The 13,673-nt window shown below is 46.4% G+C and overlaps 1 protein-coding gene across 2 annotated transcripts in view; it reads left to right on the forward strand.

The window, feature by feature from the left end:
* Positions 1-289: 289 nt before the first annotated feature.
* The window catches only part of MAF (MAF bZIP transcription factor), a 184,039-nt gene continuing 170,655 nt past the window's right edge, over positions 290-13,673 (forward strand). For both annotated transcript variants that reach the window (XM_039558534.1, XM_019288220.2), the window contains exons 1-2: positions 290-2,134; positions 12,453-12,518. In XM_039558534.1, the coding sequence (XP_039414468.1) occupies positions 1,047-2,134; positions 12,453-12,486 (1,122 nt within the window). In that variant the 5' untranslated portion in view covers positions 290-1,046 and the 3' untranslated portion in view covers positions 12,487-12,518. The remainder of the gene's footprint in view (positions 2,135-12,452; positions 12,519-13,673) is intronic.

Below are 13,673 nucleotides of genomic sequence, written 5' to 3' on the forward strand. Positions count from 1 at the left end.
CTCCCACCCGGGCGCTGCCGGGTCCCCCCGCGGTACCGCGCCCGCCGCTCCCCCTCCCTGGTCGCGGCCGCACGGAGTTCCCCCGCGCCCCCGGGTGCCGGGCCGGGCTCAGGGCAGCTCCGGGGCAGCCCGCCCCGGGGCAGGGCGCTCGTCCGCGGGCGCGCACGGTGCGGTGCGGCCGGGCGGAGCGGGCCGGCGGTGGCCGAGCCGAGCCGAGCCGAGCCGGGGCGCGGTGCCGGCGGCCAGGAGGGGGTTAAGCGGGCGCTGACAGTCAGCTGAGCCCTGACTGACAGCCCGCAAAGTTTCCCTGTCGCTATACTCTTATGCTAATGAGGCCGGGCGGCGCGCGCCCATTGGCCCGGCCCCGAGCCTGTGTCCCGCCTGACGTCACGGGCGCTATAAAACTCCGCAATGCTTTAAACTCTCCTGCCGGATCAAACCTTTAAATATTTTTCATCTTCTTGCTGTAGCTTTGAGGCCGAGGTTTTTTTCCCTCTCTCTCTCTCTCCTTTTTTTTTTTAACTCTTATTATTATTTTGGTTGCGATACAGACTTTTTTTTTTCTTTTTTTTTTTTGCCTTCGCTCTCTTTCCCTGCTCCCTCCCCCGATGAACCTCTCTCCTCGCTCTGCACTTTGCACGAGAGAGCCCAGAGGAAAGGCACCATGAAGTGTTAAAAATAACAAAACAAAACAACAACAACAACAAATTTACTCGCAACAACACCAGCTAACACTTCCAGCTGCGGTTCGCGAGCTGCGAAAGAGAGCGAGAGAGAGAGAAGGGAGGGAGAGAGGAGGAAAAAAAAAAAAAACCTCTATGCAAAAGGCGAATAGCGAGAGCCCCGCGCTCTGATGCATCAGCGGAGCCTCTGCGAGGGATAACGCGGAGCGGGAGAGGAGCCGCCGGGGCGGACCGGAGCGGAGGCAGAGCAGGAGAGCGGAGCGGAGCTCGCCAAAAATCAAGCTGGCTCACCCGGTGGCGACTCAGAGCAGCCCCCTCGCTCCCGGAGCGCACCCTTTCTGGAGGACTCTCGGCAGCAAAAGGATGGCATCAGAGCTGGCGATGAGCAGCTCCGACCTGCCCACCAGTCCCCTGGCCATGGAATATGTTAATGACTTCGATCTGATGAAGTTTGAAGTGAAAAAGGAGCCGGTGGAGACCGATCGCATTATCAGCCAGTGCGGCCGCCTGATCGCCGGGGGATCGCTCTCCTCCACCCCGATGAGCACGCCCTGCAGCTCCGTGCCCCCGTCCCCCAGCTTCTCGGCGCCCAGCCCCGGCTCCGGCTCCGACCAGAAGACCCACCTGGAAGACTACTACTGGATGACGGGGTACCCGCAGCAGCTCAACCCGGAGGCGCTGGGCTTCAGCCCCGAGGACGCGGTGGAGGCGCTGATCAACAGCAGCCACCACCCGCTGCCCGGCGCCTTCGATGGCTATGCTAGAGGGCAGCAGCTGGCCGCGGCCGCCGGCGGCTCCGTGCCGGCCGAGGAGATGGGCTCGGCGGCCGCCGTGGTGTCGGCGGTGATCGCCGCGGCGGCGGCGCAGGGCGGCGCGCCCCACTACCACCACCACCACCACCACCCGCATCACGGCGGCGGCGGCGGCGGCGGCGGCGGCGGCGGACACCCCCACGCCGCGGCGCCGGGCAGCGCGCCGCCCTCCTCCGCCTCCTCGGCCGCCGGCTCCGGCACCGGCAGCGGCGGCGGCGGCGGCGGCGGCGCCGGGGGGCTGCACCACCCGCACCACGGCGGCGGCGGCGGCGGCGGCGGCGGCCTCCACTTCGACGACCGCTTCTCCGACGAGCAGCTGGTGACCATGTCGGTGCGGGAGCTGAACCGGCAGCTGCGGGGCGTCAGCAAGGAAGAGGTGATCCGGCTGAAGCAGAAGAGGAGGACCCTCAAAAACAGGGGCTATGCCCAGTCCTGCCGCTTCAAGAGGGTCCAGCAGCGGCACGTCCTGGAGTCGGAGAAGAACCAGCTGCTGCAGCAAGTGGAGCACCTAAAGCAGGAGATCTCCAGGCTGGTCCGGGAGAGGGACGCCTACAAGGAAAAGTACGAGAAGCTGGTCAGCAATGGCTTCAGAGAAAACGGATCCAGCAGCGACAACCCTTCCTCTCCAGAGTTTTTCATGTGAGTTCCCACAGCCTTGCCACCTTAACTAAAAGTTCTCCGTGTGAGTTGTTGTTGGGGGCTTTGCTAGAGCCACAACCCCGCTTGCCACCTTCTATTACCTTTTTTTTTTAAAAAAAAAAAAAAAACAACAAAAAACTCAAAACAATTTTAAAACAAAGTTGTTTTTTGGGTTGGTTTTTGGTTTTTTTTTTTCTTTTTAAGGTGGGCTGGCTCCGTGTTGGCCAACCTAAAGTTCTACATGAGTTTCCTTTCTGTTTATTATTATTATTATTATTATTATTATTTTTATTTTTTGTGGGGGCTTGCTGTTGTGTTATTTTTTTTTAATTTGAAAGATCCAACTCGCCACCAACTCAGTTCTTCATATGAAGCTTGCTCTTCTTTGAAACCTGCCATCCACATTATATATATATTTTTAAGTTCATGAGGTTTTTTCTTTTGAGCTTGCTGTGTCCAAAAAGTCAGATTTTTTTTTTTGCCATCCTGAGTTCTTCATATGAGATTTGAGCTTTGCAAAAAGAAAAATAAAATAAAAAAATAAAAAAAACTAAACAAAACAAAAAAATACAAAAAAAAGGTGAAAATTTTAGACTCCAGCTTGCTGAGTTCCATCAGTTTTTAGCGTTGTTGTGCAAAACTAGAGATATGCCTAGATCAATCTGCCAAAATCAAGCCTGCATCAACCTTCGGTGTGTTCATGTGAGTTTTGGCCTTAATCTGCCAAATGTGAGACTTTAGTCTGCCATTAGAATCCCATACTCATCTCATGCATTACGCTTGCTATTTTGTCTTAGCAACAATGAACTATAACTGTTTCGAAAGACTATGAAAAAGAGACATTATATTAATAAAAAGCCCTGCATGCTGGTCATGTACGGTATAATTATTTTTTTTTTCTTTTGCTTGGAAATGGACTTTTGGAGACTATTATGGCATGGCATTCATCCTTTTGTTTTATTGCCTCATCACTTTTTTGGGTTGAAAGCAAAAAAGTGCAACCTTTGATCTTCCTCCTCCTCTTCCTCCCATTAAAGTTTGCATCTGCTCTAAAACTGCTTTGAGTTACTCAAAACTTCAGACTTCCTTTTAAATGCACTGAAGCATTCCCTCTCAAAAAACCTGCCAGAATGGATTTTGGTAACCTAATGTGGCAAAAAAAAATTAAAAAAATAAAACAAAGCATAGAAGGAACTTTGGAAAGATGTTCAAAAACAAAATTCACATCCCACTTGGGGGGGACATTGAAACCATGCTGTTGCCTAAAAACAGTCTAAAATTAATTTCAAGTGATCTGCCCCATTTTTTTTTTTCTTTTGCATTTGGTCATTGTCAAATGTGGAATGCTCTGGGTTCCTAGTATATAATTTAATTCTAGTTTCTGTCATCTGTTAGCCCAGTTAAAATGTATGCTACAGATAAAGGAATGTTATAGATAAATTCGAAAGAGTTAGGTCTGTTTAGATGTAGATTTTTTTTTTTAAAGATTGATGCACTAAATTGTTTACTGTCGTGATGTAAAGGGGGGTAGAATTTGCAACGGGACTGTTTTAAAAAGTAGTTTATGCAGCATGTGCTTGCAACTTAAATATAAGTTGGGTATATGTAGTCCTTGCTATACCACTGACTGTATTTGAAAACCAAAGTATTAAAAGGGGGAGGCACCCCTGTTTATATCTATAGGGGTATTTTACATTAAAAATGTATGGGTTGTTTTTGTTTTTGTTTTTTTTTTTCAAAATTGAAGTATTTGGGACTGAATTGCACTAAGATATAACCTGCAAGCATATAATACAAAAACAACAAAAAAAATTACGAACCTGTTTAGAACGCTAATACAATTTATGCAGTTATAAAGATGGCATTACTGCACAGTTTTAAAATGATGCAGATTTTTTTACAGTTGTATTGTGGTGCAGAACTGGATTTTCTGTAACTTCAAAAATTCCACAGTTTTAAAGGCAATAATCAGTAAATTTTATTTTCAGGGACTGATATCCTGTCTTTTAAAAAAAAATGGAAAGTAAATCTTACCACAATAAATATAAAAAAATCTTGTCAGTTACTTTTTCTTTTACATATTTTGCTGTGCAAAATTGTTTTATATCTTGAGTTACTAACTAACCACGTGTGATGTTCCTATGTGCTTTTCTTTCATTTTCAACTCTATGGTTATATCAAAAGAGAGAATAATCTACAATAATAAACTGCATTTTTTTGATTCTGTACTCAGTTTCTTAGTCTGTAGTTTAAAGTTCCATAACTCCCAGCGCAGTATTTCAGCGTGCTGCCTGCCGAAGGGGCGATGCTGACCCAAGAGCTGGACTCGATAATGTTCAGGAGGGGAGAAGGACAAGGGTAGCTTCGTGTAAAATGGAAAATTGTCACCCACTAGAACTCAAGTTCTCTCTCAGGTAGATGAAAAACGTGAGCTCTCAGGTGCTGCTTCTGACTTCTCAGTAGTGCAGGGAGGGCAGTTTCAGTGACTCAGATCATCCCACCAAGTTCTAGGAGATCTCAAAGGGGAGGTCTGCTTAAAAATCTGATGACACGATATGGCCCTGTATTTTGGTTGTTTAATGATGGAGTGAAGTGAAAGAGAAGACTTCACATCCTCTTATCATCTGATCCCAGCTAAGCATGCCTGTCTCTAGTAAGAGATGACACTGCATCAGGCTTGGCTTGTCACAGAGCCACTTAACGCTAGATCAAAAGATTTCTTACCATTTTGGTCCATACTGCCTCCTTTTTTTTTTCCTTTGCTTTTTTACCCCTCTTTTTTCTTTTTTTTACCCTGTGGATTTTTTTTTGTTGATGTTTTGGGGTTTTTTTGGTTTTGTTTTGTTGCTTTTTCTTTTGCTACAGGCCTTAGAAAGTCCAGAGAGAGCTGAGGAGTGGAGAAAAAAAAAAGCCAAAGGACTTCCTCCAACTTTTGAGAATTATTTGTTCTAAACAATCAATCCCAAAGGTTAATGTGCTAAAAACATTCAGGTCTCTGAGCCCTTCTTCACTGCAGTTCTCCATGTCAAAGGGCATTTCAACTTTGAAAGGCTCCTCAAACCCTCAACCCAGTGCATTTAAAGCCACCTTTCCCTGAGAGCCTCCAGTGTCTGTTGGCAGAGTGCTGTCCTGCTCCCTGAATGGGATTATCTGCCCGGTTTATGTGAGAGGCAGAGGCCTCTCCGAAGGATGCTCCAGCCTCTCCAGGATGGGAGGTTTATCTCCAGACCCAGGCTCATAAACCAAACACTTTTTTCTTTTCCTTTGTGTTTTTCCCCCCTGCTGCTGGTGCCTCTTATTCCCAGCAGTAAGGTCATCCATCCCGGGTGCTGGTGGCCTCGTCGAGGGTTGAGCTGCAAGGTCAAGGTGTATCTCTGAGTCCCCCTGCAGCACCTGTACCCACGAGAGCCTGTGTCAGTGGGCAGTGGCTGGTGCTGGAGGTCACTCTGCTCCTGCTGAGGTCCCTGTGGCAGGGATGGACACCAGCCTCTCTGTTGGTGACAGCAGTGGCTTGGTCTCCGGAGCCGATACTGTGTCTCACCCCTCCCCAGTGCCGGGGCACCAACCTGCCCTTTGGCATCTGACCTGCTGTTTCACCAGGGTTTGAGTAATGGTTCAAGCTCCAGATTCTGGTTAATTTGAGTTCCATTTTCTGGTTAATGTGTAATCTGTGGGTAAACTGGTTGCTATTGGCCAAGCTGGGAATTATCTCCTCTCATAAAGACAAGGCTGCTTGTTATTTTGTCTCCCACCTTCCCTTCCCTGACTGAGCCTTTACCAATGCCCAGGTGTTTTTGCTTTGTTAGAAGCCTTGCTGCTGCCTGTGCTGAGAGCAAGGAATGGAAGGGACAAGGCCTGTCATCAGCAGAACCCCCGCTGAAGTGGTACTGCAACCCCCAAGGGAGCACAGAACCCCAAGCTGCCCGGAGCAGGACCACTTCTGGTCCAGCCTCATCCTCACACCCCGCTGTCACTTCAGGCTTCCTTGCAGGCAAAGTTAGGAGTAGGCAATAGGATTTTAAAAGTGCTGTGAATTGACTGAGTAGTGAAGAGCAAGGAGAGCACTGCACTGCCGCCTCCCTGAAGTACCTTCTTTCTCAGAGGAAAAATAACAAACATCCTATTTGAATGATTTGAGAGATAAGAGAAAACCTTCCTAGAAATAGACTTCCTAGAATAGAGTGACAAAGGGAAAATTCCCGTCACACCCCCAACCTGAGAGGGGAAAAAAGCTTTCTTCCAGTTTGGCATTGTAATTACAATCTTGCTTTGCAAATTAAGAAAAAACAACGCAGCCTTCCTTAGACTGCACTTGAATTTCAGCCTGAAACACGCCAACTGGCCAACAGAAGGGGAAAAAAATTAGGTACACATTTTAATATTCACTAAAGCAAAGTGATTATTGGGGTTCTCTGTATGAGTCATTGCAGGGGAGCGCCCACCTTTGCCGCAGGACTGCTTGCTGAAGACTAATTGGAACCGCTCTGCTCTGAATAACCTACATTCATTAATCACCCCTTGCTTGACTCTGGCCTCAATCCTGCTCCCACTGAACTCGGAGGTGCAATCCCTGGGGATTTCAAAGGGGAGCAGGATCCCACTGTTCTCCCCCAGGTAAAAAACAGGGGGAATGCTGCCTGAGCCAGGCACTCAGGTGTCAAAAGGTGTGCGTGGTCTTAATCTGCCCATCACTAACAACATCCTATTTTTCCCATAGTCCTGTAGTGCTTTCCCATTTATTAGCTACATTACAAAGAACTTTCATGTGACAGCAGATACGTGCACAGACAGCGGCCCTTTGCTGGCTGGGAAATGGTGTGCACTGGGGCTTAGCCTCCTCCTCCCTCCCCAGCCCACCTTGCCCCTAAGCCTTTTTTATTTCCACCCCCTAAAATGAAACACAATCCTCTCCTGCCCAGCCTCCAGGCTTCTGCTGAGCAGAGTCCAAGAGTATTTTTTGGTTTTGCTGCAGCATTTTCCCTGCCTGAGAAATGTCATCCTGGACTGCATCCTAAAAAAAAGATGGGAGAAGGGAGGGAAATATCCCGGTCACACCAGTGCATATTTATTTCCTGAACAATTTCTCCCAAGGCATGCGGCGAGAAGTGCACATTTGCAAACTGAGCGGGGAGAGCTTCTATTTATTAGAAAGTCTTCTTCACCCTTTTAAAACAAAAACGCCAGCGCTGAATCAAAATGTCACTTGAAAACTCCCCCCACGCGAAACATGGCAGCAAATCTTTAGTTTAAAAAATGAACTTTCCCAGGTCTTTCTTTTCTTTTCCCCGTCTGAAAGCTTTTCTGCAGCTGTTTCCTCCCCCTTCCTCTGCGTAGTGTGTAGGAAGTTCTTGATCTAGAATCATTCATAATTTTAATACCAATTTCTATTTGACATAATATACTAATATCAGATAGAGAGTGTAGCTGCTTCCTGGATTTAGGGAGGAAATGATGCATATATCAGAATTATCTGCTCAGATGCCAGAACTACATTGGTGTCATTTCAGCATGTGCTCTGTTGAAAGGAAATCCTCTATATTTATTACTCCGATCATCAGAGGAGCTAAATGGACCCACTGTTTCTGACACCTGTTCATATGGCTGAATTTAAAATTCCATGCAGGAAAAAAAATCCTACATACTTCAACGTTAGGAATTAAGATTTTTTTTAATACACTTTTCCCCCTCCCTCTTTCTAAATCACTCTGTTGTGAGGGGCTGCCATGAGGCTTGGGCATTCCGGGGGTAGTTATGGAGAGTGGGATAGATTTTGTTTGCTCAGCTCTGACAAAAACCAATCCTGCTCATACACACACACACACAGAGAGTCTGTAACCAACTGCTTCAGATGTCTGTTTTAAGTGCAGGTCTCGGTATGAATAACACGATATAGCACACCCCAGAACGTGGCAGAGGTGAGCGGCCAAGAAAGAACTCATCTTTTTGGGAGGGAGCTGAGCACTGAACCACTTCATAATTTTAAGGCTCCTCTAATGAATTTTTTTGGGCATAGCAGGTACAAATCAATAGATTAAAATACTGTACACTCTGCTGCATCTAATTCTTGACTGCCTGAAATTGTGGGGGAGGACCGAGAATAACATTTGTCACTCTGAGGGCTGAGTGCATTTAGATTTGTGAGCTCTAAGCCAACACAATGCAAAAATAGTCCAGGATGTGACTTAACTTTTCAAGTGAAAAGCAAAAGGCCAGGGATCTGTGAGGCTGTAGTTGGCAGACAGGCAGTTCCATCCCGAGCTATCTATCACCTTATCGGGCTGACCCGGCACAGTGTGACAACATCGCCGTGTCCTCAATGCTCGCTGCCTGTATTTCAGCACTCTCTGAAATGATCATTTTCGTTCACTATTGCTGTACCCACTTTTTTCCCTCCAAATTCTGGCTTTTAAAACTGTGTCACTTCCAATGCACAGCAAAGTGTGCAGGCCTATAATCATGGTGCAGTGAGTGATGAGGACGGAGCTTGCCCTGCCTCTCTCCTTGCTTAGTTTGAAGCCCTGTGGACTTTGTGACATTATTTTCTTTTTTTTTTTTTATTAATAAATGTTATTGTTTTGTAATGCATCTCTATTCGACATCTTACATGGAAGAAATCAAAGCGAGACCAGAAGTTTGCTAGAAGTGGTGTTTCTCCACTGTGCAGAAAAAAAATACCCAGTAAATGACAAATCGAGCAGTGTCCTCAAGTTTCCAGCAGGGGTAGAGGATGGAGTGTCCCTGGGTGCTGCTCTCAATTGTTAATTCATGAAGACCCACGGTCCTGAGCAATGTTCCCTTAGCTTGTCCTGATACAGCAGAGATGCCGATGGCTGCGGACGGAGGCGTTGAGCCTCAATGCCCTGTTCCAGTGAAGGCTCTGGCGTCTTCCTGACCCACAGGCCTTTGGGTTTGCGCTAAATCTGGGTGTCCCCGAAAGGCTGCAGGGTGTGGGGACAGCAGGGTGTCGGCAGAGCTAAGTGCCCACACGCCTTTGCCTCCCTGCCGCCAGCGCGGCATCTGCCTCGGCCGGGGGAGCAGCAGCACTGGGGAGGGTTCTGGCACGGATTTTCACATCCCTGCTTCCAGCAGCTCCAGAACGCCCCGGTCCGGGGCAGTCTATGCAGGGATGCAGCCCCTCCTCGTCCCTCACGGTACCGGGGCCGCGGCCGGCGGGGTAGCTCGGGGGGCGGCCGGGCCCCCTCGGGGGCTGCCCTGAGCCCGGCCCGGCCGGGCGGCCACGTCCAGGGGCACAGCCGGCCCCAGCCCCTGGCCCCGGGCACAGCCCCCGCCGCCTGCACAGCTCTGCCCCCGGGCAGAGCCCTGTCCCCGGCCCAGCCCTGTCCCATGCACAGCCCTGCCCCGGGCATAGCCCCAGATCCCAGGCACAGCCCCCGGCCCGGGCACAGCCCCCGGCCCCTGTACAGCCCCCGGCCCCGGGCAGAGCCCCCGGCCCCGGCCCCGTGGGCTGCAGAGGCCGCCCGGCCGCGGGTCCCACCTCAGCTAGGTACGGGGGCAGGCCCGGCCGCCCGGGGGAAGGCGGAAAGGTGAGGACCTCATCCGCCGTTTGTTTGTTTCTTGTTTGTTTTTCTCTAAATCCCATCCCTGCGACAAAAAGGGTGTCTGGGCGGAACTATGGATCCGTCTGTCCGCGCATCCAGAGCGGAGCTCCGGTTGTCAGCCGGCGGCTCCCGCGGGCCGCCCGGTCCTAGGTATGTCCACAGAGCACTTCCCTCGGGTTTGTCAGTGTTTGGTCAGTGTTTCCAATTTCTTTTTTCCCTTTTCCTTTTCCTTTTCCTTTTCCTTTTCCTTTTCCTTTTCCTTTTCTTTTTCCTTTTCCTTCCCTTTTTTCTTTTCCTTTCCCATTTTGTTTTCCTTTTTCCTCTTCATTCTTTTCTCTTTCTTTTTCCTTTTCCTCTCTCTCTCGTTCTTTTTCTTTCTTATTTTTTCTTATTTTTTCTTTTCTAATTCTTGAATTGTCCCCCTTTCCTTCCTTCCTTTCTTTTTCCTTTATACCTGTGCTCACACAGAGACAAATCTAAACCCGACTGCAATCAAAGGGAGCTTTTTAAATGACTTTTTTGGATCAGACCTTGAGTTCTCTGCAGGGAGCAAGAATGGGAGCAGGCAGGATTTACATTTCATGGCTTTTAAAGAATCTGAAGTACGGGGAATGGCGTTTGCCGAGGCTGTTTCACAAGTCTATGTGGATGTACCTCGGAATGTGTATATGATTAAGCTTAAAGCCCTCTTCTGTAAGAAAGCAGGTAGATTCCCTTTCCTGCAGCCTGAACCCTGCTTCTCCAATTTTGACACAAAAGTTCTTGCCAAGGCCTTGGCAGTGGGATGTCACTGCTGAAGGGGATGGAATCAGAGTGTTTGTTGGTATTGTCTTCCAAAGCTGAGGTGTGTCCACTGCAAACAGCCCCTGCTCCCTCAAGCACTGAGAGCCGTGACAGTGAAACATTAGTGACAATAAAAATGAGCCCAAAATTGAACCAAACAAGACCTAATATTTTTTTTTCCTTTCCCACCCCTTCCCCCCAACTTAACTGCTTCCAAATTCCCTGATGAAAGCATTTTAATATGTAGGAAGGGCTGCTGGAGTCTGCAATGCGATTCAGTGTTCTGTGGTGTGGGATGAACAGATTTTCCTTTCCATAGGGTTTCCTCCTGCAAAGTCATTGTAGAGGAGGGAATACTGTAAGATTAAATCTGGTTAAAATACTATATTCATGTCACACCAGATATGGTCTCCAGACTGTGCACAGTCTTTCAGCTTCCTTTATTGTGAAATCCTTTTAAAATAGCACAGTGTAGTGTAGAGAACTTATTGAAGTATAACTGTCTTACACTAACTCTGTCAGATAAAATGAAGGAAAGTGATCAGCCTTCTTAAATTAATAAATCTGCTTCGTGTCTCTGGCTGCCTTCACTCTCTCTTGCTGTCTCTGACTCTTTCCTTATTAATAAACTGATAGTTAAATAAAGCTGCTAAGTGAAGCAATGCACCTTGTCCGTGGAAGAGGGCTGGTGTCTCCTGTTCCTGGTCTGCTGTGCTGGGAATGGCTGTGGGCTTAGGGCAGGGATGGCCACAGCAAAGGCTAAAAGCAGGCTGACCACATCAGTTTCTAGATGCTCCTCAGGTGTGAGGCTTGAGTACCTGTTCCCCTCAACCTCCTGCATTAATAACAGGATGAATTAACCGATTGGCATGAAAGGAGAGGTCGTCCTGAGGAAAATGACACCAAAGGTCCACAGGAGTCATTTGCTTTTAGAGATCCCGGGCCAGGTGCCAAGTATTGCATTTATGGAAGCACTGTCCCCTTTCTCAAAAAAAAAAAAATTAAAAAAATCCTGAAAAACAAAACAAAACAAAAAGGCAACATCTTTTTCAGTGGCATGTGGGGTCCTTTCAATGAGGGGGTTCTTTCAAGTGGGGACCTTTGGGTGGGATGTGGGACAGGGATCATTCAGCTGGCTCTAAACATGCCACCCACTTTTGTTTTCAGATCTGCAGAGCTAATGTGGAATCAAAATGCTGGAAAAGCACCTATAGGTTGTCTTGCCTTTTTTCTTTTTTATTCAAGTTGATCAGACTTGCTCTGATTATGCTGCACAGTTACAATAAATGGATGGAGCTCAAGCATTCCTGCAGGTGCTTCATAGGAAATATATGTGTATGCCTGCGTGTGCATACTCAGGGAGAGAAAGTTGACTGTAAGGGACACAACAAAATATCCATATTTAAGGAATGTGGATTGACTCACTGACATCTCACTCAATGTTGAATTTTTTTTTTTTTTAAATTAGATTTTAAATATGTGTTGACAGGATGAATTTGTACAGTGTGAGTAACTGCAGGGGGAAATGACAGCTCTGCTTTTGTTATTAAACTACTGTCTTGAAAATAATGGAGTGTGTACAAAAATTGATTATTATTTTGCCAATTACATTAGTGCAGCTAATAATGATCGCTAAGAAAGAAATACAGAAAGCTACATGCTTTCAGATCTTAGAAACTGATATTCACTGGTGAGGCAAAAATATGTGTTTTTAAGGTAATTTGTCAGTAAGAATCTCCTGTTACTAATGTGAAGTAAATACTAGATGTGTGAGCTAGAAATGTTTCACTTCAAACTGTGTTCATTTCTTCTTCACTCAGTCAGAGTTAATAAACAGTACAAGAGACTTTCTAAATTTAATTTAGGATTTGCATATAAAAGGTCCTATTCTGTACCATAGTGGCACAACAGACAGGCTTTACAACGTTAAATATTCCTTTTAATAATAGTTTATTTTAATATATTTACTAAATTAGGTACCCGAGAGAATCATCTACAACGGTGATGTGAAAATCCCTGTTACCCGAGGTCAAAAAAAAAAGGTACGTTTTCCTCTTCATTAGCAATTTGACATATTTCAGCAGGGGTGGTAATTTCACTGCTTTGTTTTCTGCTGCTAAGATGGTGCTTTTTGCTCAGCCCCGGGGAGCCGGTGACAGGCTGTGGTGCAGTTTCCTGGGCTTTTGGGTGAGGCTGACTTTCAGGTGCCTACAAGAACCACTTGCAATGATGGGGCTTTGTACTTTTGTCAGCCAGGCAGCTCTCCCGTGTCCCACAACTCATATATAATCCTTTGCAAATGTTTTCTTTCTTTTTCTTCAAATGATAGCGTTCAGACACCAGCTACAGGGATTAAGGATGGGTCTTCTGAAGATCTCCCTCAGATCTTGATGAAAATCATGAGTCTGTGTTAGATGACTTCAGTACTTACAAGTTACAATAGAGTTTAATTCACAGCACTGCTTTCCTCTGGAAATTCATGTTCATTCAATCTGTCAACATTGACTAAAAAATATGCTGCTAATGAAAATGTGGGAATTAAAACTTTCAATCCCTTCCCCTGCTAGACTCAAACAGGCACTTTATTTTTTTTCCCATGGAATCTGATTTTTATTGACCTTGACTATAAAAATACTAAGTGGGTTAAATGAGCACCAAGGTTGCAATGACAGATTCCTGTGTGAATTTTTTTATAAAACCTCCTATTTTAGTTAAGAACACAGGCTGCCGTACAGCCTGCCACACTTTGATCAACGGTTAAGTGCTGCTAGAAACAGCTGAATTTTATTAGCTCATTGAATTAAGCTTGTTTAAATAATAGACTTATTTTTTTTATCTTTTAAAAGAAATGTAAATAATAAATTAAAAAAAACAGATATACTTGCTAATTTTGCAAATAAATCCAAGTAACAGATTTGTTATTTAAAATTTAAATGAGGGTGAGGAAAATGTAATTGGTGCTCTAGCCTGTACATTAAATGAAACTGAGAGGAGTTTTTGATGGTGTATGGGCTGTAGGAATAGTTTTCTCAAGGAGCACTACAGGACCTTCATTTTAAGCCTGATACTCCTCTTACTTCCCTGAGGAACACCCTGGATAGGGTTTTGCCTGCATTGCTTTTTTTGTTTGTTTTTCACCACCGTAAAGGAGAGGGAAACTGGACCACTTGTTTGGGTTTTTTTTGTGAAAACTTAGA

This window comes from Corvus cornix, chromosome 11 (assembly GCF_000738735.6).
Source record: "Corvus cornix cornix isolate S_Up_H32 chromosome 11, ASM73873v5, whole genome shotgun sequence".
Taxonomy (NCBI): domain Eukaryota; kingdom Metazoa; phylum Chordata; class Aves; order Passeriformes; family Corvidae; genus Corvus; species Corvus cornix.